Source organism: Argopecten irradians, chromosome 16 (assembly GCF_041381155.1).
Source record: "Argopecten irradians isolate NY chromosome 16, Ai_NY, whole genome shotgun sequence".
Classification (NCBI taxonomy): domain Eukaryota; kingdom Metazoa; phylum Mollusca; class Bivalvia; order Pectinida; family Pectinidae; genus Argopecten; species Argopecten irradians.
In genome coordinates, this window is record NC_091149.1 from 33,712,195 (window position 1) to 33,737,525 (window position 25,331).

A 25,331-nucleotide genomic window follows, 5' to 3' on the forward strand; every position below is an offset into this window, starting at 1 on the left:
CGACCAATCGATGGAGTAAAACATGTCTTAACATCCTGAATAAAAATGCACCCTTTAAAGAAAAAAGGGTAAAACACAAAATTCTCCCTGAATGGTGGAATGGAATAATGGAGACCTGTTTAAAGCGATCAGGATTAGAAACAGTTACAAACATGAGTCTAACATTGCAATTAACAAAATGGAGAAATCGTGTAACGGCCTTGGTCAAAAAGGAAAAAAAGGGAGTTATACACGAATGTTCTAGATAACTGCAAAAATGAACCTAATAAATATTGGAAACAACTTGCTCCAAAACAGCATGATAGTAAACCAAATTTGTCTTAGCTGCTGATAAACAAATAAAAGATTCAATAGAAATAGCAGATACAGTCAAAGAATATATCTCTGAATCAGTGGAAATTACCCCTCCAAATTGTTTTAAGCAAATACAAACTTTTGTTTCTGAAAGGCTTCCTAGAAACACTGTCAAGAATATACCAAAAATGGCGTGAACATTTGTAAACAAGTTTTTGAAAAATCATGACTGTAAAAAGCTACATGCTTAGATGGAATTTCAGCCAAGTAATATACATGTAGAATGTTATATTGTCTCCTTAACGTCTGAAATGCTTTTCAATGGATAGTTTTCGGAATTACTTAAATTAGAGTAATGTTCATGAAACTGGCCATTAGTCCAGTAAAGATAGGGTGTTACCCCAAAATAATTGCAACAGAATCTTTTTTTTTTGTTTTTCATACAGATCTGACATTGTTTTATACAAGAAAAAAAGTCGCTACAAATAAAAATTTGGGAAAGTGTTTTTCTTGACCCCCAAAAAATCAGAAAAATAGGGTTATTTACATAATTTGCCAACTTTGAAGCCAAATATAAACTCGCATGGTTATCATAAGATACTAGAAAATTAATGTATGACAAGAACGTTATAAGGACAGCACAGATTGCCAAAAAACATAAGTTGAAATCAACACAGGAAAAAAGTATGACAGCATGAAAATTGCATAATTTTGTCCTTGCAACAGTCAAATGTGCTTTTGTTGGATTGTTAAGATAAAAAATTGTTATTATCAACAATACCATTGATACTCATTTTGGTGGAATCTTTTTGAATAAAACTTGTTGATTAAAGGCTTTAAAAGTAAAACATTTTACTTTCACTACCTGAGATAATATGGTTGCTCAAAGTTGGTCTTTTGGCCTTTTCCAAGGACATTTTGAAGTCCAAATTGAATAATATGTCTTTTTCATTCAAGAATCATTCAGTAAGTACCGTCTCAAGTGTTTAGATAGTTATTAATTCAGATTCTATGTAGGCTATACTTACCTAAAAGAGACTACTATATCAAGATATCCCCAAATATAAAAGACGTGAGGTCGATCAAATCTTCATTTAGTGCCAATTTGACTGAACTTCTCTAATCGGCCAAGTCCTTAAGATGAAATGTCAAAAATTTGAATATCTATTTTGTGACTAATCAGATTGCAAAATCCTTTGGCAGATATTACCACCATAATGGAGCGCTCTTTATAAAGTGAGATTGAAGTTTCTTTTTTATCAAATATTTGCATAGGTCAGTTTTTCATTTTTCCATAATGGAACTGGATGGGGTTTTTATAATTTTCAATGAGATAAAGGAACACAACAAAAGTTCAAGTTCAATGTTATAGCTAAACATCATCACAGTTCTGATTTATTTACTGGCAAAATTTTATGACAAATGAACAAAGCATATTCGAAAAATTAAGATTTTTGTATTGCAGATTTATGGACTTAGACATATTTTGGTATTCAGCCAAATTAACGAGGTTGGAAGTTTTTACTACTAAATAAGATGTGCATATTTATACCGTTTTTACAACAAATGATCAAAATAACAAGTAAAAAATATACAGAAAAGGATATAACACATATGCTTTTTTATTTTCCGAAATATCAACTACCAAAGAGGGTGTTTTGTCAAAAATCTGAGTATAAAACACTTCAAATTGGCACGATCAGTCAACTTAAAATGTTTATATTTAGGTTTTTCTTGCTAATTTATTATCGATCATGCATTTATATCAAAGAAAATGTTATTCTTTAAGGCATAAAACATAAACTGATATAGTTCAGGGTAAGATTTTATAAATGTTTGCATCTAAAAAGAACAAAAACGGTAATGCTAGCTAAATTCAAAAGGTTTCGAACCGTTTTCATCCTTCTTTATTTCTTGGACTGACTGAAATTATTGTATCATTTCAACTTATTTGTACTAACCTAAAGTTTGTCTTACATTGTACTATATGCCCGATTTCATATTTCAAGTATTGCAAAAATAGCATATATTGTACTTTAAAAGTGGTCAAAAGTGTAATTTCTAAATATTTTTGTATTTTTCGGGTGTTGAAAAAACGACTTTCCGAACATATGATTTTTGGCGATTTTTTCATGGTAAAATACTAAGATCCTCCAACCCAAAAAGCAGAAAACAAATTCTGTTGCAATTATTTGGAGGTTAGGCCTCTATTTTTCGTATTTTTACTGGACTACATGAGCTTCGACTGTTTTAATGAAGAAACAACAGAGTACAAGGGTAATATAGTAAATACCAGTGGACATAAAACGGTTAAAACAGACCTTTACGGATGTCTTAACAGCGATAGGTAGATCGTACCTTTACTTTCGTCTCTAGCCGATAAGTGTTAAACATAGCTTTATATTGTCTGACAGCGTAAGAAATATTGTACACTTCTTTACCTGCGTCCTTTGTCGATCCTTTCCGCTCCGGAGAACCTTTAAACTTTTCGTTGTTTATGATCACACAGACACCTACAGATGGAATCAAAGAGTGCTGATTATAATCACTAAATTATTCCGATTGATGAGCATACTTTACAAATAATTGCGACACAGACATAATTTGGCTTGTTAACAACGTCATGGAAGCCAATATTTACGAAAGCAGTTTCACGAATTCTCCTTTAGCAATCCTTACAATACATATGGAGAAACCAAAGTCACCAAAAATAAAGAATAGTTGTAGTGGTTACCTCTTGGACTTGCATTAAGCTTGCAGTACTTTCGGTACTTTGATATTTATACCTCTTGGACTTGCATCCATTTTGTATTGTGGTAATGACGATGCTCCTCCTGTTCTGTAACAAATAGTTACATTATACAATTAATTCGTATTATATTATGTGTCATAGATTCGGTACATCGCCGCTTTAAAACTTTATAGTTACATTAGAGTTATCCCCCTTTTGTTTCGCTCTTTTCGCAAGATACGCCATTGGAGGGCCTCGCACCATTAGTTTGGGTGGTCCAAAAATGTGAGTTTACAGAGTTTATAATCGTTTAGACTAAATGTAATTTCATTCCTATTGTATGTTATGTTATCGATCACTCATATTTACTATGAATAGGAAATATACAGTCGACATATTGAAGTAAATCATGTCAAATTAAGGTCATATCGTTTCGAGTAACATTTATTGCATTATAGCATAGTGTTGTTTGTTATGTGTTCTGTCTATCAGAAAGAGTAATTCTTCTTTCTGTTTGTTTCAGTTCTTCACTTTGTTTCATCGTAATTAAAATAAACCTCATACGCCGAGATATGGATTCGGGTTTTTTGTGTAGTATTTCGCCCCCCTCGTATCAGGATAGTGAAGAAATTTCGGACACTCTGTAATCGTGTTTCAATGCAGCCCGATAGACACTTGTACAACTACTCGTACTAGTCTCAGTGACCAATGGAACTGTTTTCGAACAAGCAATTTCGTACAAATTAGTGTCACACGTACCACTACTTGAAAACTACTTCATATAAGACTTTCCATATATATTACACATATACAGCCTCAATTTGTGTACAGTTAACTAGAACATTCGTACAAATATGTCGATCAAATCATCTGTAACTCAGGAAAACATTTTTGAAAGCCGAAGGACACGGGTCCTGACTGAGAAGGCCAAAGAACAATATGAACAAACATTAACCAAATTCAAGGATAAATTGTCCTCTGCTTGGGGAAAGTGCCAGTCTGAGTTGGACAATGTTATGTGTGCTAGTGATGATAACGTAGAAAATCTGAAAAAAGTAAGACTTTCTCTGTCAATAGTATATGGTGGATATTGCATGATTTCAGATGAATTTACGTCCTACATGGACACAATCAACTCTGCAGAAAGCCAAGGTGAAGTAGCTCATCACGCAACAAATTTCAAAAGATCAGACTTCATAGTAAAAAACGTCCTTAAACAGATAGATGTAAAAATTAGTTCCGCAGAATATGAGACTCGTTCCAATCGGTCATCGAGGTACTCCGATCATTCTGGTCGCACTTCACGACACTCCGATCGCATTTCACATTCGAACTCTAGCTCTGATGCCGCTAGAAGGAGAGCTAAGGCAGACGCTGCTAAGGTTCGCGTCGCATATGTACAAAAGGAAGCTGAGTTACGTAAACATCAAGCATTTATTGAGCAGGAGGAGAAATTACACTTAGCAAAATTAGAACGTCAAAAACAAGAACTAAATGCGGATATGTATGTTTTACAAGAACGCAAAAACTGTGCCGCAGCGGAAGCGGAAGCTGATGTACTTGAGACAATCAGTGCTGCAGGTGAAAGTATACATATTCCTGCACATCTCAATGTTCCTGTAGTGGATACTGTGTTTCGTACAGAGAAATATGTTAATTCGCTCACAAACATTGAAAATGGATCGCGTTACGACACAAGGAAACCGAACATTGAAAATGTGTCACATTACGAAGCAAGAGAACCGCACTTTGAGAATATGTCGCGTTACGAAGCGAGGCAACCCAACATTGGAAATGTGTCGCGCGACGAAGAAAGACAACCGAACATGGAAAATGTGTCGCAAAATGAATTGAGACAACCAGTCATGAAGGAGAGCACTGTCGCGTCTGAACTTTCGCAATTTCTATTAAAAAAAGATCTAATATTCTCGCGACTACACAAGTTCGACGATTCACCCGAAAATTATGCTGCCTGGAGAACTGGGTTTTGTAACATCATGGACGAACTCAATGTCTCGCCACCTGAAGAACTTGACTTGTTAATACGTTGGTTAGGACCTGAATCGGTGAAACACGCGACAAGCATCCGTGCAGCAAGTACGTCAAACCCAGTTAAAGGTCTTTCACGACTATGGGACCGTCTTAATGAAAGGTACGGAAGTCCCCAAATGGTCGAGAGCGCACTCAAAACAAAACTAAACAATTTTCCCAAGATCACGAACAAGGAGTTTAAGCGATTATATGAACTTGCTGACATTCTTTCGGAAATTGAATCTGCCATGGAAAACCCGACATACCGAGAACTTCTCTCATACTTTAACACCACTGCTGGGATAAATCCTATAGTCTCTAAGTTGCCGCACAACATTCAGGAAAAATGGACAAATCATGCTGTTCGGTATAGTAAACAATTTGATGTTGTTTTCCCACCCTTTTCATGCTTCACAGAATTCGTGCGCGAGATGAGTCAGATAAAGAATGATCCAGGATTTGTCTATGACAACGACACTGCGAAAGACAGCAGTACTCAGAAACAGGACAGAAATCCTGTTAGTCGTGCCCCCGCAAAGAAACGTGCAAACCAGTCGGCACCTCATGTCTCTACTTTCAAAACTGAAATCTCACCTACAGGAAACATGGAGTCTATCGACAGTTCATCGCTTTGTCCGTTGCATCACACAGGCCATTCGTTAAACTCCTGTCGTCAATTTCGATCAAAACCTATTGGAGTTAGGAGAAAATACCTTAAAGAAAAGAGGTACTGTTTCAAATGTTGTGACAGCACTGATCATGTGTACAAAAACTGTTCGAAGAACATAACATGCAATGTATGTCAAAGCACTGAACATCCGGGAGCTCTACATTTCGACGGCGGGGAGAAAAGTCGTGACAAAGAACCAGTAAAAACAGTCACCATACCACATAATGAGAAAGTTACGGCAAATTGTACGCGTATTAACAATGCCAGTGGCCGAAGTAAATCGTGTGCCAAAATCCTCATGGTAAATGTTCACCCTACACAAGAGCCACAGAATACAGTAAAGATGTATGCGTTGTTAGATGAACAAAGTAATAGATCTCTTGTACGCCCTACGTTTTTCCAACTTTTTGATAAAAAGTACGAAACTGTAAACTACTCGCTATCGACATGCTCTGGACTTGCTTCAGCTACAGGGAGGAAAGCATGTGACTTTACTGTCTCAGCACTTGATGGTTCATTTAATGCGGACCTACCATGCTTACTTGAATGTGACAATATTCCGAACGAGCGAGAGGAAATTCCAACTCCGGATGTTGCTTTGAGTTACCCACATCTTTCTGACCTCGCACAATACATTCCTGATCTCGACCCTAGTGTAGAAATTGTCATGCTTCTAAGCCGTGATATCCCTGAGGTACATCACGTACAAGATCAACGTATTGGTCCTTCCGGTTCACCTTACGCGCAACAACTCCATCTAGGATGGACAATAATTGGAGAAACGTGTTTAGGTACTATGCATCGTCCCGACACAGTCAATGTCAATAAGACTTATCTCATCAAGGACCGACCATCGCTTTGCAAACCTTGTCCCTACAATCTCCGAGTGAAGGAACGTGCACCTTCAGATACCACTGCGCACGACGAGTGTGAACACTCAATATTCCAAAGAACCAGAGATGACGAAAAACTGGGTTTCTCTCGTGAGGACCAGGAGTTCCTGAAAATTATGGATAGAGACTTTACAAAAGACTTACATGGGCGATGGACAGCTCAACTACCATTTAAACCACATCGACCGCGTTTGCCAAACAACAAGTCCCAAGCAGTAAAGCGCGCTCATATACTTGACAATACACTGCGTAAGGATCCCATCAATAGAGCACATTTCATAACCTTCATGCAGAAACTGTTTGAGCAAAAACACGCCGAACTAGCTCCACCGCTTCATGACGGTCAAGAATGTTGGTACTTGCCAATCTTCGGAGTGTATCATCCGAAAAAGAGAGACCAAATCCGCGGAGTCGATTTGATTCATCGGCTAAACATGACGGGCTGTCGCTCAACAATGTCTTGATGTCCGGTCCAGACATGACCAACAATTTACCAGGGATCTTGTTGCGCTTCCGCAGAGAGCAGGTCGCAGTAACAGCCGACGTCCAGCAAATGTTTTACAACTTCTTTGTCTGTGAGGATCATCGAAATTTCTTGAGATTCTTATGGTATCAAGATAATGACATGTCCAAGGACTTGGTTGAATACCGCATGTGTGTGCATGTATTCGGCAATACCCCCTCACCTGCGGTTGCTACGTACGGCCTTCGGAGAACTGCATGTGAAAATGCTGACAACTTTGGCTATGATATGAAGGAGTTCATTGAGCAAGACTTCTATGTTGATGACGGGCTTATGTCGCTGCCATCTGCACCAGAAGCTATTGACCTCATGAAACGTACGCAACAAGCTCTCGCTACAGCTGGCATAAGGCTTCACAAAGTGGCTTCAAACAGCACACAAGTGTTAAAATCATTCCCCCAAGAAGACCTCGCCAAAGACTTAAAGGATCTGGAGATAGGTACAGACAGCTTACCTGTCCAGCACAGTATCGGACTCAGTTGGGATCTTGAATCGGACTCATTTCTGTTTCGCATATCTCCAGATGACAAACCGTACACTCGTCGCGGTGTTCTTTCAGTGACTAATAGTTTGCTTGATCCACTAGGCTTTATCGCACCTGTTGCAATCGGAGGGAAAATACTGCTGCGCTCTATGACTACGGGTATGTTCGACTGGGATGAGACTCTTCCTTCAAAGTTCTATAATGAGTGGGAACGATGGAGAGATTCATTACATGATCTTATGGACCTCAGAATTCCACGTCAGTATACTTCATCATCCTTCAAAGAGTGCGAGAACATCAGTGTCCATGTTTTCTCAGACGCTTCAGAGAAAGCTATAGCCTCTGTCGGTTACTTGTTGACAGCATGTGAAGATGGAACTCAAGAGCTAGGGTTCATCTTGGGTAAGACCAAGGTTGCGCCACTTCATACCACGACGATACCACGACTTGAGCTGTGTGCTGCTGTTCTTGCGATAGAAATCGCGGAAACTATATCTGAGCAACTCAATCTGCCGTTAAGCATCTTTCGCTTCTACACAGATAGTAAAGTGGTTTTAGGATACGTGTATAACCAGACCCGCTGTTTCTATAACTACGTGTGTAATCGCGTAACGAGGATCCGCAAGAGCTCAACTCCTGAACAGTGGAACTTTGTATCAACAGAACATAACCCCGCTGACCAAGGAACTAGAGCTATTCACGCAAAGGACTTGTTGGAAAGCAAGTGGCTCCACGGTCCCACGTTTCTCCTCGAAGGAACAGAGTTCTCCGACGACCTTGTTCCAGAGGTATCGGCTGACGATAAGGAAGTTCGGCCAGAGGTATCCTGTCTCCTCACCAAGGCAAAAGTATCAGGTGAGACAATTCTTAAGCGCTGTGAAAAGTTTTCCAATTGTCATCAGTTGGTTACGGCTATGGGAACTTTGATTAAATTAGCAAGGCGAATTGGTGGAGGGAATTTACCTTCAACTCCGAGTTGCCTCGAGTCCTTCTCGCGTGCACAAACTTTCATTCTACAACTTGTTCAGCGAGACAACTTTCCGACGGAAATCGAATGTTTGTCATCTGGCAATCCATGTCCTAGAGATAGTCGCATATCTGCTTTGAACCCGTTTCTGGACCAGCATGGTCTCCTGCGCGTGGGAAGACGTTTGAAACACGCAAAGATAGACACCAACGAGAAATATCCGATCATCATTCCCAGCGCTCATCATATATCCACTCTCATTGTGAGACACTATCATGAACAGATGAAACATCAGGGTCGCCATCTCACCGAGGGATCTATCAGGTCGGCTGGCTTTTGGATTGTTGGTGGCAAGCGCATAATATCGTCTATCATTCATAAGTGCGTCACGTGTAGGAAGTTTCGAGGCAAGGAAGGGAACCAGATAATGTCAGATCTGCCAAAAGATCGTGTCGTACCAGGACCGCCATTCTCCTCTGTGGGCGTCGACGTTTTCGGCCCGTGGAATGTTGTCGCACGTCGGACAAGAGGTGGTGTTGCCAACAGTAAACGATGGGCCGTGCTATATACATGCTTGACGACTAGAGCCATTCACATTGAAGTCGTTGAAGAACTTAGCACCTCAGCATTCATCAACGCGACTCGTAGGTTCATCGCCATCAGAGGAAAAGTGACGGAATTCAGGTCAGATCGAGGCACCAATTTTGTGGGCGCTACCGACTTGATGAGAATCGACGCTGTAAATGTAGAGGATGGTCCATTGAAGGAGTTTTTGTTTAGAAGTGGAACAGTATGGATCTTTAACCCTCCACATTCCTCCCATATGGGCGGAGTGTGGGAGCGGATGATAGGTGTTGTTCGACGGATCTTAGACTCTATGCTTTTCCATACTACGACAAAGGACCTAACTCATGATGTGATTACTACATTCATGGCGGAAGTCACTGCAATGGTAAACGCGCGACCTTTACTTCCTGTCTCTACTGACCCGAATAATCCAACAGTTCTGAGTCCCAGCATGTTACTTACACAGAAACCAGCTGAAACAGGAGAATACATCACCGACACTAACAGTAAAGACATGTACAGAGCTCATTGGCGTCGAGTTCAAGCGTTAGCCAACGTTTTCTGGAAACGTTGGCGTCTCGAGTTCCTTCAGTCTCTCCAACAACGTCGCAAATGGACTGTTCGCAGACGTGATATGCAACCTGGAGATATTGTGCTAGTTATAGAAAAGGACTCCCATAGGAACAACTGGCCCATGGGAATCGTGAAGGAGACTTTCCCAGGTGATGACGGTCATGTGCGTACCGTCACAGTTCAGTTATATCGCAATGATGAACAAAAAATCAAAAACTATGTCAGACCCATCACGGAACTTATCGTACTCTTAGAAAAAGAGAATCAGTAATTTGTGCCAATCATGGGAAATTCTGAGACTAATTTCTTGGACATTTCAAGTGTATTAATGAACTAGTTGATTGCCCTGTAGGTTAAAGTGACCACTACGAACTGAAGTATACTTGAAAGGCTTATTAGTTGCATGTTTAATTATAGTGGTATTTCCCATATTCAATACCAGACGGGGAGTGTTCTGTAACAAATAGTTACATTATACAATTAATTCGTATTATATTATGTGTCATAGATTCGGTACATCGCCGCTTTAAAACTTTATAGTAACATTAGAGTTATCCCCCTTTTGTTTCGCTCTTTTCGCAAGATACGCCATTGGAGGGCCTCGCACCATTAGTTTGGGTGGTCCAAAAATGTGAGTTTACAGAGTTTATAATCGTTTAGACTAAATGTAATTTCATTCCTATTGTATGTTATGTTATCGATCACTCATATTTACTATGAATAGGAAATATACAGTCGACATATTAAAGTAAATCATGTCAAATTAAGGTCATATCGTTTCGAGTAACATTTATTGCATTATAGCATAGTGTTGTTTGTTATGTGTTCTGTCTATCAGAAAGAGTAATTCTTCTTTCTGTTTGTTTCAGTTCTTCACTTTGTTTCATCGTAATTAAAATAAACCTCATACGCCGAGATATGGATTCGGGTTTTTTGTGTAGTATTTCGCCCCCCTCGTATCAGGATACCTCCCATTTCAATAAACAGCTTTACTTCGTCCTCTACCGTCCTTCTGATGATATACTGGCTTTATCGTTAATCTGCTGCCTATGTAAGTTGTCCTACAGAATAACTCGTGTCGAGCGTGCTGAAATCGAATACATCGGATGAGTCAAAGGTTTTGTTAGGTCCCGATGTTTTCTTCCTTTTATCTCATCAATTTAAACACGGATGATTCAGTTGAATTCTAAGATTGTATCGAATACTCTGTGTGGTAAATTACCTTAGTTGTTGATAGGAGTAGTTTTGTACACGATGTTTATATAGGGATTGACTAGTGTTTTAATTGTGATAAAGGTGGTATGAACGCACGCAATTGGATACGGATATATTCTAATAACAACTCTTTATTTTTTTATTTCAATAAACCATTGTTTATATAGAGGCATATGCTAATATAGTCACAAACCAGTTTAGTATCGAAGATCTCAGTGTTTTGGCAGTGGTTAGTTACCATGCCCCTGTCGATATTAGTGACGTCATAATTGTCGCGTTTGGACGACAACTGCCTTTGATAAGGTAACATCGTGGCGTGGAAATGCACGCGCTTTTATTTTCAATAATAACAAAGTAGTCTTAATAATTATAATTGAGCAAAAAATATGTGTGTTTAGGGTTACATTGGGAAACAAATAGGGTCGGTAGGTCGGGAGTTTTTTGTGTCTTTCACTCTAAAGTAATGGCCGGAACTGGAGTCTGAGATCGAAATCCCGACTTTTATCTTTTTTCGTAGAAAAGGTGGGGGAAAATTAGAGGTGGGGGAAAATTAGAGTCGGGGGTAAAAAAATAGGGTCAGTCGGGTTACCTTAAACAGGTATTTTTCGGTCTGATATTAAGGAACGTTAAGTTTAAATGGATATATATATTAATACTTTCTGAATTATTTTTTCATTCATTGTTAAACTTGATAAGACATGTGCAGTACTACATTTGAGTTATAAACCTCTTACCCAATGTATAATAGGTAAGATACATTTCATAAGTAGAGGAGGAAGTACATAGAACTGTTAGTGCTTAACGTCGTAACCTAACGGTCAAATAAATCATTTCATAAAGCAATCCACAAACCAGAAACCATCCTCAAGTGTTCTTAGTTGTGTGTTTCCAGTTTTACTTTAAACACATCATAACATCAACGAAATTCATATTTATCGTTTGATTTCCTCGGAATCGAATTTTAACCATATAATGTCGTTCATTATCACTTGCAGACAGTAATTTGTTAATGTCAGTACTGATTCCAAAGCTGATCAGATTTCTTTAGTGTGGGTGGAGGGGTGGTTTTCAGATATATGACTTGTTATTATTGTTACTGATTCCAAAGGTGACCAGTTTTCTTTAGTGTGGGTGGATGGGTGGTTTTCAGATATATGACTTGTTATTATTGTTACTGATTCCAAAGGTGATCAGTTTTCTTTAGTGTGGGTGGAGGGGTCGTTTTCAGATATATGACTTGTTATTATTGTTACTGATTCCAAAGGTGATCAGTTTTCTTTAGTGTGGGTGGAGGGGTCGTTTTCAGATATATGACTTGTTAATGTCAGTACTGATTCCAAAGGTGATCAGTTTTCTTTAGTGTGGGTGTAGGGGTCGTTTTCAGATATATGACCTGTTATTATCAGTACTGATTCCAAAGGTGATCAGTTTTCTTTTGTGTGGGTGGAGGGGTCGTTTTCAGATATATGACTTGTTATTATCGGTACTGATTCCAAAGCTGATCAGTTTTCTTTAGTGTCGGTGGAGGGGTCGTTTTCAGATATATGACTTGTTATTATCAGTACTGATTCCAAAGGTGATCAGTTTTCTTTAGTGTGGGTGGAGGGGTCGTTTTCAGATATATGACTTGTTATTATCGGTACTGATTCCAAAGCTGATCAGTTTTCTTTAGTGTGGGTGGAGGGGTCGTTTTCAGATATATGACTTGTTATTATCGGTACTGATTCCAAAGCTGATCAGTTTTCTTTAGTGTGGGTGGAGGGGTCGTTTTCAGATATATGACTTGTTATTATCGGTACTGATTCCAAAGCTGATCAGTTTTCTTTAGTGTGGGTGGAGGGGTCGTTTTCAGATATATGACTTGTTATTATGTTACTGATTCCAAAGTGATCAGTTTTCTTTAGTGTGGGTGGAGGGGTCGTTTTCAGATATATGACTTGTTATTATCGGTACTGATTCCAAAGCTGATCAGTTTTCTTTAGTGTGGGTGGAGGGGTCGTTTTCAGATATATGACTTGTTATTATTGTACTGATTCCAAAGTGATCAGTTTTTCTTTAGTGTGGGTGGAGGGGTCGTTTTCAGATATATGACTTGTTATTATCGGTACTGATTCCAAAGTGATCAGTTTTCTTTAGTGTGGGTGGAGGGGTCGTTTTCAGATATATGACTTGTTATTATCAGTACTGATTCCAAAGGTGATCAGTTTTCTTTAGTGTGGGTGGAGGGGTCGTTTTCAGATATATGACCTGTTATTATCAGTACTGATTCCAAAGGTGATCAGTTTTCTTTAGTGTGGGTGGAGGGGTCGTTTTCAGATATATGACTTGTTATTATCGGTACTGATTCCAAAGGTGATCAGTTTTCTTTAGTGTGGGTGGAGGGGTCGTTTTCAGATATATGACTTGTTATTATCGGTACTGATTCCAAAGGTGATCAGTTTTCTTTAGTGTGGGTGGAGGGGTCGTTTTCAGATATATGACTTGTTATTATCGGTACTGATTCCAAAGCTGATCAGTTTTCTTTAGTGTGGGTGGAGGGGTCGTTTTCAGATATATGACTTGTTATTATCGGTACTGATTCCAAAGGTGATCAGTTTTCTTTAGTGTGGGTGGAGGGGTCGTTTTCAGATATATGACTTGTTATTATCGGTACTGATTCCAAAGGTGATCAGTTTTCTTTAGTGTGGGTGGAGGGGTCGTTTTCAGATATATGACTTGTTATTATCGGTACTGATTCCAAAGTGATCAGTTTTCTTTAGTGTGGGTGGAGGGGTCGTTTTCAGATATATGACTTGTTATTATCGGTACTGATTCCAAAGGTGATCAGTTTTCTTTAGTGTGGGTGGAGGGTCGTTTTCAGATATATGACTTGTTATTATCGGTACTGATTCCAAAGTGATCAGTTTTCTTTAGTGTTGGAGGTCGTTTTCCATCGTACTGATTCAAAGTGATCAGTTTTCTTTAGTGTGGGTGGAGGGGTCGTTTTCAGATATATGACTTGTTATTATCGGTACTGATTCCAAAGGTGATCAGTTTTCTTTAGTGTGGGTGGAGGGGTCGTTTTCAGATATATGACTTGTTATTATCGGTACTGATTCCAAAGGTGATCAGTTTTCTTTAGTGTGGGTGGAGGGGTCGTTTTCAGATATATGACTTGTTATTATCGGTACTGATTCCAAAGGTGATCAGTTTTCTTTAGTGTGGGTGGAGGGTCGTTTTCAGATATATGACTTGTTATTATCGGTACTGATTCAAAGGTGATCATTTTTCTTTAGTGTGGGTGGGGAGGGTCGTTTTCAGATAGATATTATGACTTGTTATTAATCGGTACTGATTCCAAAGGTGATCAGTTTTCTTTAGTGTGGGTGGAGGGGTCGTTTTCAGATATATGACTTGTTATTATCGGTACTGATTCCAAAGGTGATCAGTTTTCTTTAGTGTGGGTGGAGGGGTCGTTTTCAGATATATGACTTGTTATTATCGGTACTGATTCCAAAGGTGATCAGTTTTCTTTAGTGTGGGTGGAGGTGTCGTTTTCAGATATATGACTTGTTATTATCGGTACTGATTCCAAAGGTGATCAGTTTTCTTTAGTGTGGGTGGAGGGGTCGTTTTCAGATATATGACTTGTTATTATCGGTACTGATTCCAAAGGTGATCAGTTTTCTTTAGTGTGGGTGGAGGGGTCGTTTTCAGATATATGACTTGTTATTATCGGTACTGATTCCAAAGTGATCAGTTTTCTTTAGTGTGGGTGGAGGGGTCGTTTTCAGATATATGACTTGTTATTATCGGTACTGATTCCAAAGGTGATCAGTTTTCTTTAGTGTGGGTGGAGGGGTCGTTTTCAGATATATGACTTGTTATTATCGGTACTGATTCCAAAGGTGATCAGTTTTCTTTAGTGTGGGTGGAGGGGTCGTTTTCAGATATATGACTTGTTATTATCGGTACTGATTCCAAAGGTGATCAGTTTTCTTTAGTGTGGGTGGAGGTGTCGTTTTCAGATATATGACTTGTTATTATCGGTACTGATTCCAAAGGTGATCAGTTTTCTTTAGTGTGGGTGGAGGGGTCGTTTTCAGATATATGACTTGTTATTATCGGTACTGATTCCAAAGGTGATCAGTTTTCTTTAGTGTGGGTGGAGGGGTCGTTTTCAGATATATGACTTGTTATTATCGGTACTGATTCCAAAGGTGATCAGTTTTCTTTAGTGTGGGTGGAGGGGTCGTTTTCAGATATATGACTTGTTATTATCGGTACTGATTCCAAAGGTGATCAGTTTTCTTTAGTGTGGGTGGAGGGTCGTTTTCAGATATATGACTTGTTATTATCGGTACTGATTCCAAAGGTGATCAGTTTTCTTTAGTGTGGGTGGAGGTGTCGTTTTCAGATATATGACTTGTTTATTATCAGTACTGATTCCAAAGGTGATCAGTTTTCTTTAGTGTGGGTGGAGGGGTCGTTTTCAGATATATGACTTGTTATTATCGTACTGATTCCAAAGGTGATCAGTTTTCTTTAGTGTGGGTGGAGGGGTCGTTTTCAGATATATGACTTGTTATTATCGGTACTGATTCCAAAGTGATCAGTTTTCTTTAGTGTGGGTGGAGGGGTCGTTTTCAGATATATGACTTGTTATTATCGGTACTGATTCCAAAGGTGATCAGTTTTCTTTAGTGTGGGTGGAGGGGTCGTTTTCAGATATATGACTTGTTATTATCGGTACTGATTCCAAAGGTGATCAGTTTTCTTTAGTGTGGGTGGAGGGGTCGTTTTCAGATATATGACTTGTTATTATCGGTACTGATTCCAAAGTGATCAGTTTTCTTTAGTGTGGGTGGAGGGGTCGTTTTCAGATATATGACTTGTTATTATTCGTTCTGATTCCAAAGGTGATCAGTTTTCTTTAGTGTGGGTGGAGGGTCGTTTTCAGATATATGACTTGTTATTATCGGTACTGATTCCAAAGCTGATCAGTTTTCTTTAGTGTGGGTGGAGGGGTCGTTTTCAGATATATGACTTGTTATTATCGGTACTGATTCCAAAGGTGATCAGTTTTCTTTAGTGTGGGTGGAGGGGTCGTTTTCAGATATATGACTTGTTATTATCGGTACTGATTCCAAAGGTGATCAGTTTTCTTTAGTGTGGGTGGAGGGGTCGTTTTCAGATATATGACTTGTTATTATCGGTACTGATTCCAAAGGTGATCAGTTTTCTTTAGTGTGGGTGGAGGGTCGTTTTCAGATATATGACTTGTTATTATCGGTACTGATTCCAAAGGTGATCAGTTTTCTTTAGTGTGGGTGGAGGGGTCGTTTTCAGATATATGACTACTGATTCCAAAGGTGATCAGTTTTCTTTAGTGTGGGTGGAGGGGTCGTTTTCAGATATATGACTTGTTATTATCGGTACTGATTCCAAAGGTGATCAGTTTTCTTTAGTGTGGGTGGAGGGGTCGTTTTCAGATATATGACTTGTTATTATCGGTACTGATTCCAAAGGTGATCAGTTTTCTTTAGTGTGGGTGGAGGGGTCGTTTTCAGATATATGACTTGTTATTATCGGTACTGATTCCAAAGGTGATCAGTTTTCTTTAGTGTGGGTGGAGGGGTCGTTTTCAGATATATGACTTGTTATTATCGGTACTGATTCCAAAGCTGATCAGTTTTCTTTAGTGTGGGTGGAGGTGTCGTTTTCAGATATATGACTCGTTATATATCTTGTTATTATGGTACTGATTCCAAAGGTGATCAGTTTTCTTTAGTGTGGGTGGAGGGGTCGTTTTCAGATATATGACTTGTTATTATCGGTACTGATTCCAAAGGTGATCAGTTTTCTTTAGTGTGGGTGGAGGGGTCGTTTTCAGATATATGACTTGTTATTATCGGTACTGATTCCAAAGCTGATCAGTTTTCTTTAGTGTGGGTGGAGGGGTCGTTTTCAGATATATGACTTGTTATTATCGGTACTGATTCCAAAGTGATCAGTTTTCTTTAGTGTGGGTGGAGGGGTCGTTTTCAGATATATGACTTGTTATTATTGTTACTGATTCCAAAGTGATCAGTTTTCTTTAGTGTGGGTGGAGGGTCGTTTTCAGATATATGACTTGTTATTATCGGTACTTTCCAAAGTGATCAGTTTCTTTAGTGTATGGAGGGTCGTTTTCAGATATATGACTTGTTTATTATCGGTACTGATTCCAAAGTGATCAGTTTTCTTTAGTGTGGGTGGAGGGTCGTTTTCAGATATATGACTTGTTATTATCGGTACTGATTCCAAAGGTGATCAGTTTTCTTTAGTGTGGGTGGAGGGTCGTTTTCAGATATATGACTTGTTATTATCGGTACTGATTCCAAAGGTGATCAGTTTTCTTTAGTGTGGGTGGAGGGGTCGTTTTCAGATATATGACTTGTTATTATCGGTACTGTTCCAAGTGACATTTTCTTTGTGGGTGGAGGTCGTTTTCAAAGTTATGATCAGTTTTCTTTAGTGTGGGTGGAGGGGTCGTTTTCAGATATATGACTTGTTATTATCGGTACTGATTCCAAAGTGATGATTTCAGTTTTTCTTTAGTGTGTGGGTGGAGGGGTCGTTTTCAGATATATGACTTGTTATTATCGGAACTGATTCCAAAGCTGACCAGTTTTCTTTAGTGTGGGTGGAGGTGTCGTTTTCAGATATATGACTTGTTATTATCGGTACTGATTCCAAAGGTGATCAGTTTTCTTTAGTGTGGGTGGAGGGTCGTTTTCAGATATGTTATGACTTGTTATTATCTTGTTATTATCGGTACTGATTCCAAAGGTGATCAGTTTTCTTTAGTGTGGGTGGAGGGGTCGTTTTCAGATATATGACTTGTTATTATCGGTACTGATTCCAAAGGTGATCAGTTTTCTTTAGTGTGGGTGGAGGTGTCGTTTTCAGATATATGACTTGTTATTATCGGTACTAATTCCAAAGGTGATCAGTTTTCTTTAGTGTGGGTGGAGGGTCGTTTTCAGATATACGACTTGTTATTATCGGTACGTGTTCCAAAGGTGATCAGTTTTCTTTAGTGTGGGTGGAGGGGTCGTTTTCAGATATATGACTTGTTATTATCGGTACTGATTCCAAAGGTGATCAGTTTTCTTTAGTGTGGGTGGAGGGGTCGTTTTCAGATATATGACTTGTTATTATCGGTACTGATTCCAAAGGTGATCAGTTTTCTTTAGTGTGGGTGGAGGGGTCGTTTTCAGATATATGACTTGTTATTATCGGTACTGATTCCAAAGGTGATCAGTTTTCTTTAGTGTGGGTGGAGGGGTCGTTTTCAGATATATGACCTGTTATTATCGGTACTGATTCCAAAGCTGATCAGTTTTCTTTAGTGTGGGTGGAGGGGTCGTTTTCAGATATATGACTTGTTATTATCGGTACTGATTCCAAAGGTGATCAGTTTTCTTTAGTGTGGGTGGAGGGGTCGTTTTCAGATATATGACTTGTTATTATCGGTACTGATTCCAAAGGTGATCAGATTTCTTTAGTGTGGGTGGAGGGGTCGTTTTCAGATATATGACTCGTTTTCAGATATATGACTTGTTATTATCGGTACTGATTCCAAAGCTGATCAGTTTTCTTTAGTGTGGGTGGAGGGGTCGTTTTCAGATATATGACTTGTTATTATCGGTACTGATTCCAAAGGTGATCAGTTTTCTTTAGTGTGGGTGGAGGGGTCGTTTTCAGATATATGACTTGTTATTATCGGTACTGATTCCAAAGGTGATCAGTTTTCTTTAGTGTGGGTGGAGGGGTCGTTTTCAGATATATGACTTGTTATTATCGGTACTGATTCCAAAGGTGATCAGTTTTCTTTAGTGTGGGTGGAGGGGTCGTTTTCAGATATATGATATATGACTTGTTATTATCGGTACTGATTCCAAAGGTGATCAGTTTTCTTTAGTGTGGGTGGAGGGTCGTTTTCAGATATATGACTTGTTATTATCGGTACTGATTCCAAAGGTGATCAGTTTTCTTTAGTGTGGGTGGAGGGGTCGTTTTCAGATATATGACTTGTTATTATCGGTACTGATTCCAAAGGTGATCAGTTTTCTTTAGTGTGGGTGGAGGGGTCGTTTTCAGATATATGACTTGTTATTATCGGTACTGATTCCAAAGGTGATCAGTTTTCTTTAGTGTGGGTGGAGGGGTCGTTTTCAGATATATGACTTGTTATTATCGGTACTGATTCCAAAGGTGATCAGTTTTCTTTAGTGTGGGTGGAGGGGTCGTTTTCAGATATATGACTTGTTATTATCGGTACTGATTCCAAAGGTGATCAGTTTTCTTTAGTGTGGGTGGAGGGGTCGTTTTCAGATATATGACTTGTTATTATCGGTACTGATTCCAAAGGTGATCAGTTTTCTTTAGTGTGGGTGGAGGGGTCGTTTTCAGATATATGACTTGTTATTATCGGTACTGATTCCAAAGGTGATCAGTTTTCTTTAGTGTGGGTGGAGGGGTCGTTTTCAGATATATGACTTGTTATTATCGGTACTGATTCCAAAGGTGATCAGTTTTCTTTAGTGTGGGTGGAGGGGTCGTTTTCAGATATATGACCTGTTATTATCGGTACTGATTCCAAAGGTGATCAGTTTTCTTTAGTGTGGGTGGAGGGGTCGTTTTCAGATATATGACTTGTTATTATCGGTACTGATTCCAAAGGTGATCAGTTTTCTTTAGTGTGGGTGGAGGGGTCGTTTTCAGATATATGACTGTTATTATCGGTACTGATTCCAAAGGTGATCAGTTTTCTTTAGTGTGGGTGGAGGGGTCGTTTTCAGATATATGACTTGTTATTATCGGTACTGATTCCAAAGCTGATCAGTTTTCTTTAGTGTGGGTGGAGGGGTCGTTTTCAGATATATGACCTGTTATTATCGGTACTGATTCCAAAGGTGATCAGTTTTCTTTAGTGTGGGTGGAGGGGTCGTTTTCAGATATATGACCTGTTATTATCGGTACTGATTCCAAAGGTGATCAGTTTTCTTTAGTGTGGGTGGAGGGGTCGTTTTCAGATATATGACCTGTTATTATCGGTACTGATTCCAAAGGTGATCAGTTTTCTTTAGTGTGGGTGGAGGGGTCGTTTTCAGATATATGACTTGTTATTATCGGTACTGATTCCAAAGGTGATCAGTTTTCTTTAGTGTGGGTGGAGGGGTCGTTTTCAGATATATGACCTGTTATTATCGGTACTGATTCCAAAGGTGATCAGTTTTCTTTAGTGTGGGTGGAGGGGTCGTTTTCAGATATATGACTTGTTATTATCGGTACTGATTCCAAAGGTGATCAGTTTTCTTTAGTGTGGGTGGAGGGGTCGTTTTCAGATATATGACTTGTTATTATCAGTACTGATTCCAAAGGTGATCAGTTTTCTTTAGTGTGGGTGGAGGGGTCGTTTTCAGATATATGACTTGTTATTATCGGTACTGATTCCAAAGTGATCAGTTTTCTTTAGTGTGGGTGGAGGGGTCGTTTTCAGATATATGACTTGTTATTATCGGTACTGATTCCAAAGGTGATCAGTTTTCTTTAGTGTGGGTGGAGGGGTCGTTTTCAGATATATGACTTGTTATTATCGGTACTGGTTCCAAAGCTGATCAGTTTTCTTTAGTGTGGGTGGAGGGGTCGTTTTCAGATATATGACTTGTTATTATCGGTACTGATTCCAAAGCTGATCAGTTTTCTTTAGTGTGGGTGGAGGGGTCGTTTTCAGATATATGACTTGTTATTATCGGTACTGATTCCAAAGGTGATCAGTTTTCTTTAGTGTGGGTGGAGGGGTCGTTTTCAGATATATGACTTGTTAATGTCAGTACTGATTCCAAAGGTGATCAGTTTTCTTTAGTGTGGATGGAGGGGTCGTTTTCAGATATATGACTTGTTAATGTCAGTACTGATTCCAAAGGTGATCAGTTTTCTTTAGTGTGGGTGGAGGTGTCGTTTTCAGATATATGACTTGTTAATGTCAGTACTGATTCCAAAAGTGATCAGTTTTCTTTAGTGTGGGTGGAGGGGTCGTTTTCAGATATATGACTTGTTAATGTCAGTACTGATTCCAAAGGTGATCAGTTTTCTTTAGTGTGGGTGGAGGGGTCGTTTTCAGATATATGACTTGTTAATGTCAGTACTGATTCCAAAGGTGATCAGTTTTCTTTAGTGTGGGTGGAGGGGTCGTTTTCAGATATATGACTTGTTATTATCGGTACTGATTCCAAAGGTGATCAGTTTTCTTTAGTGTAGGTGGAGGGGTCGTTTTCAGATATATGACTTGTATTTCGTACTGATTCCAAAAGTGATCAGTTTTATGACTTGTTAATGTCAGTACTGATTCCAAAGGTGATCAGTTTTCTTTAGTGTGGGTGGAGGGGTCGTTTTCAGATATATGACTTGTTAATGTCAGTACTGATTCCAAAGGTGATCAGTTTTCTTTAGTGTGGGTGGAGGGGTCGTTTTCAGATATATGACTTGTTATTATCGGTACTGATTCCAAAGGTGATCAGTTTTCTTTAGTGTAGGTGGAGGGGTCGTTTTCAGATATATGACTTGTTATTATCGGTACTGATTCCAAAGGTGATCAGTTTTCTTTAGTGTGGGTGGAGGGGTCGTTTTCAGATATATGACTTGTTATTATCGGTACTGATTCCAAAAGTGATCAGTTTTCTTTAGTGTAGGTGGAGGGGGTCGTTTTCAGATATATGACTTGTTATTATCGGTACTGATTCCAAAGGTGATCAGTTTTCTTTAGTGTGGGTAGAGGGGTCGTTTTCAGATATGACTTGTTAATGTCAGTACTGATTCCAAAGGTGATCAGTTTTCTTTAGTGTGGGTGGAGGGTTCTGCTGCAATATGATTAATTCCTGTTAGTAATAAATGCTAATGGGCAATTGTTTGTAAAAAAACATTTTTTATTGACATGGTGACAATTGTCACTGATTATGGTTTGTGTTTGAGAATATGTCCTTCAAGAAGAATGGAGTCTTAGCTGGATTAGATTGATTATTTTTTCCAAATCAATACGCAATATGTGAAAAGAACAAAGAAAATTAATATTGACATGGATAATGAATTACTGTGCCTTAAAGTACCAATTGCAAAATCCGCTTCTGCTAATAAAATGCGTGATTGTTATCTAATAAGGAAATAAATCTTTTTTTCATGTCTCATTTCACTGTTTGCTTACAAGAATAGTTTCGATTCCAAATATCATTTACTTCCACAGATTCAGATTCTAGCAATGCTTATGTAACATCTTTTTCGACGATTTAGGAGTTACATATGTAGAAATGTTCACTTAAAGCAGAAACAAAATACAATAGCAAGAGAGGCATGTTATGTAGAGAAGCAACGCAGTTCCACAAATAACCCTCGTATCGATTTGTCTTCAAATGTTAAAAATGGAAACAAAAATGATATACTTAAAAGAGAACAAAACAAAACATAAATCTTACCTTCAGAGTAGAGCAGCATGTGGAAAGTGATGTACAGAGGAGTATCATATTCCGTATTTATGTATGTTCATGTGTTTCAGAAAATGACTTACACTTGTAAACCGGAGTAAATTCAAGGAAGTGTATATTAAAGAAAACGAAAGTACATGTAACCTTAAAGGATTTGTGCAGCCAAATTTTTTTTGTTGATAATACGTCAGGATATTGCTTTGGATGGATGAAAAATTAAGTCCCACCCAACGAATCGCCTAGCTTTTAGCGCTATCGGTTGGTTTTGGTCGTGATTTACAGGTAGTGTCGACATGGTTTATACGAGGTGTATGATTATGACATCTGGATAGTTTAGAATTAAAAGATATTTGCAGATATCGGCTGATCTGGAAGCATAAAAAGGTCAGCAGCACTCCAGCACGTACTGTATTGTGGGTAATTTCTGTGATATTTGTTTTCGCTATATTCGCAGTTTTACTGAAATCCGCGTATTGGAATCACTTTTGAAATATCTAGAATTGATACCGTTACGCAGAAGTACTACAGAATTTCATTTTTTCCAGGGCTCTATTTACACCAGTGTACACAACATTACTAAGCACCATATCCAAAATGGTTTCACTCTCAAGCGATTGTACTAAAGATAATTGCAAAGTGCATAATAATAAAATTATTCCAATGTACCAACTTTAGGTATGTCAAAAAAATAAGCCGAAAACTGTACAATATGTGGGAAAGAGAACTGTATCGAGGCCCATCACAACTTAAAACATAGGAACTCTTTATGTTAATAAATTACACTTTTATTTCTAATATAAGCCAGTTTGTTTGCCTTTGTCTATGAACTCTTCAAATGTGCAGTAAACCACGACAAATCCAATATAGACAATGGCAACATAGAATTATCTTTGCCTGTGTTATATGTGATGAATAGCATTCATGAACGGAATGCATGAAACATGCTTTTGGGTTGGACAACCTATTTGTAAATTCACTTTCACCATGTCCACCGACAGTGATGGAGGGATATTATTTTCTTAATGTAATCGATATATTAAGGTGGTTTTAGTGACTTTTATTACTAAATCGACATTTCTTTCCAATGTCTGATGTTGTAAAAAAATGCCATATGAAACTAGACTTGCAATTTAGGCGTTTGTTTGAAAGCGACATGCTAAAATGATCGCATATAACAATGATTTACAGGCCAGTTTAAAACAGTCGGCGCCCCCCAGAACTTTCATTGAATTCGGGGGATATGAAAATTGCGACCTCTCTAGGGACCATCTTGGATTTATTGGGAAAATACTAAATCAGTATGCACACATGTACTTCAGACCATGTGCAATTTCGTTCAACAAGCCAACAGGCTTTAGGTGAAATTCGAAATATTGTTGAAACAATATCAAAATAAGTGTAGATGATTTGGAAATTTAAATTCAAAAGTGATGTCAAAAAGGTTTCATAAAGCGGAAATTGGAGGTAATGCTATAGATAAGCGTAAAATGGTGAATTCGTAATAAGAAGAAAAAACTCGATCTGGGATTTATACAAAAGTTCTGTGAATATGTTTAATTCCGCATCAATAGAGAATTTAATTTTCTTCATTTTCATCGCGTGGGAATTTTCCGTAATTTTGATTAAAAAATAATGGAATTTTCAACAGGTTGTGTGTTGTGTGTTCAACATAATCATGGGATTATGCCCGGAAACATACTCACCCGTATTGTGTAGCTCTTCCATAAGTTACCTTTTGCTGTCTTATAAGTGACTGTCTTATATTAGAGTCACATATAAGACAGTAAAAGGTAACAGATAGGACAGTTACAGGTAATGGTCCCATGATCCGGGAGTTAAAGTACAGAAACAACAATATATGACATCACAACTATGTTTAAATTGCGAATAATGCATAAATAGCAATTGATGTACCTCGAAATTAAATTCCCGCAATTAAGTTCCATAACGAAACAGCAAAGTTTTGATTTTAAAGCGTTATACACAGATTCTGGAGTTTTAAAAGATATGATTTGTTCGTTAAATGGGTTCTACTTTGATTGGGTTGAACCATTATATACCCTTTCTTGATTATACTATTCATACCTACAGGTGTAATACTGCCTAGTCTTGGACAATGCACAGCGTCAACAAAACAATTTTCTAGGTACAATTTTCACATTTATATTCAGAAACTAGGCTGGTTTTGCTATAATAGATGCTATCAATGGTACTTGTGATAAAAAATTCACGCAAGTTTCATGTATGGAGAATTGACTTGCAGTCTCGGTTTTCTTATTTCAAAATACCATAGTTGTAAAATTGCAATAAAACATCGAAATATGAAAAGTCCCTACCCTGGGAGGAAATTCACGATAGTCTAACCCTCGGTAAGGTAGACTTCAGCATCCTACAAATGGTGAAACAAACATTTCCGATTTTCAACCCAAAACTAGAAAAAAAATAAAAGCGATGTTTTGGCAAAATAAGACGAGCATTTTAGTTTTTCCCTAATTCGATCATATTGTAAACATTTTTGCTTGTTGTGGACAAACCATAACACCGGTGGACATAAAAAGAAATAACACCAAAATAAGTTTGTTTAACTTCCACTCACATTTATGTTTGTTTTAAATGTCAGTTATTGAAAATGTCAATCTATCCAAAGGAATTCCAGTCAATGACACAAAAAGAATAAGTTTACACGTTTAATCTAATCTGGATCTCCACTTTCTTGGACAGTCTCTACTATTGTATATAGTGGCCAGCTTCTTGTTTTTGTCTTTCTTTGCTTCCTTCCTGTCTTTTTTTCCAAAAGTGCGAATTTCGAAGCCAGGCTTTTATGATGTTGTGAATTTCAGCATCTGTGGCATTGGATCCATTCTGTTTTTCTTACATCC

General features: G+C 38.3%; 2 protein-coding genes across 3 annotated transcripts in view; one reads left to right on the forward strand and one right to left on the reverse strand.

Moving 5' to 3' along the window:
• LOC138311023 (caspase-8-like) overlaps nt 1-22,573 on the reverse strand; it is a 28,889-nt gene extending 6,316 nt beyond the window's left edge. The window contains exons 1-4 of one of the 2 annotated variants that reach the window (XM_069252451.1): nt 22,444-22,573; nt 10,702-10,794; nt 3,081-3,125; nt 2,736-2,807 (exon numbers count right to left, since the gene is read on the reverse strand). In XM_069252451.1, the coding sequence (XP_069108552.1) occupies nt 2,736-2,807; nt 3,081-3,125; nt 10,702-10,708 (124 nt within the window). In that variant the 5' untranslated portion in view covers nt 10,709-10,794; nt 22,444-22,573. Of the gene's footprint in view, nt 1-2,735; nt 2,808-3,080; nt 3,126-10,701; nt 10,821-22,443 lie in introns of both variants that reach the window. The other variant, XM_069252450.1, reaches the window with a different exon arrangement.
• LOC138310795 (uncharacterized) lies at nt 3,135-7,083 on the forward strand. The gene is made up of 2 exons (XM_069252119.1): nt 3,135-3,310; nt 3,549-7,083. Exon 2 carries the CDS (start codon nt 3,880-3,882, stop codon nt 7,081-7,083), a length of 3,204 nt encoding a protein of 1,067 aa, XP_069108220.1. The 5' UTR covers nt 3,135-3,310; nt 3,549-3,879.
• Nucleotides 22,574-25,331: the final 2,758 nt, after the last annotated feature.

Excerpts from the sequence above, each read along its gene's own strand:
- LOC138310795 (XM_069252119.1), top strand. The coding sequence starts at position 3,880 with ATGTCGATCAAATCATCTGTAACTCAGGAAAACATTTTTGAAAGCCGA.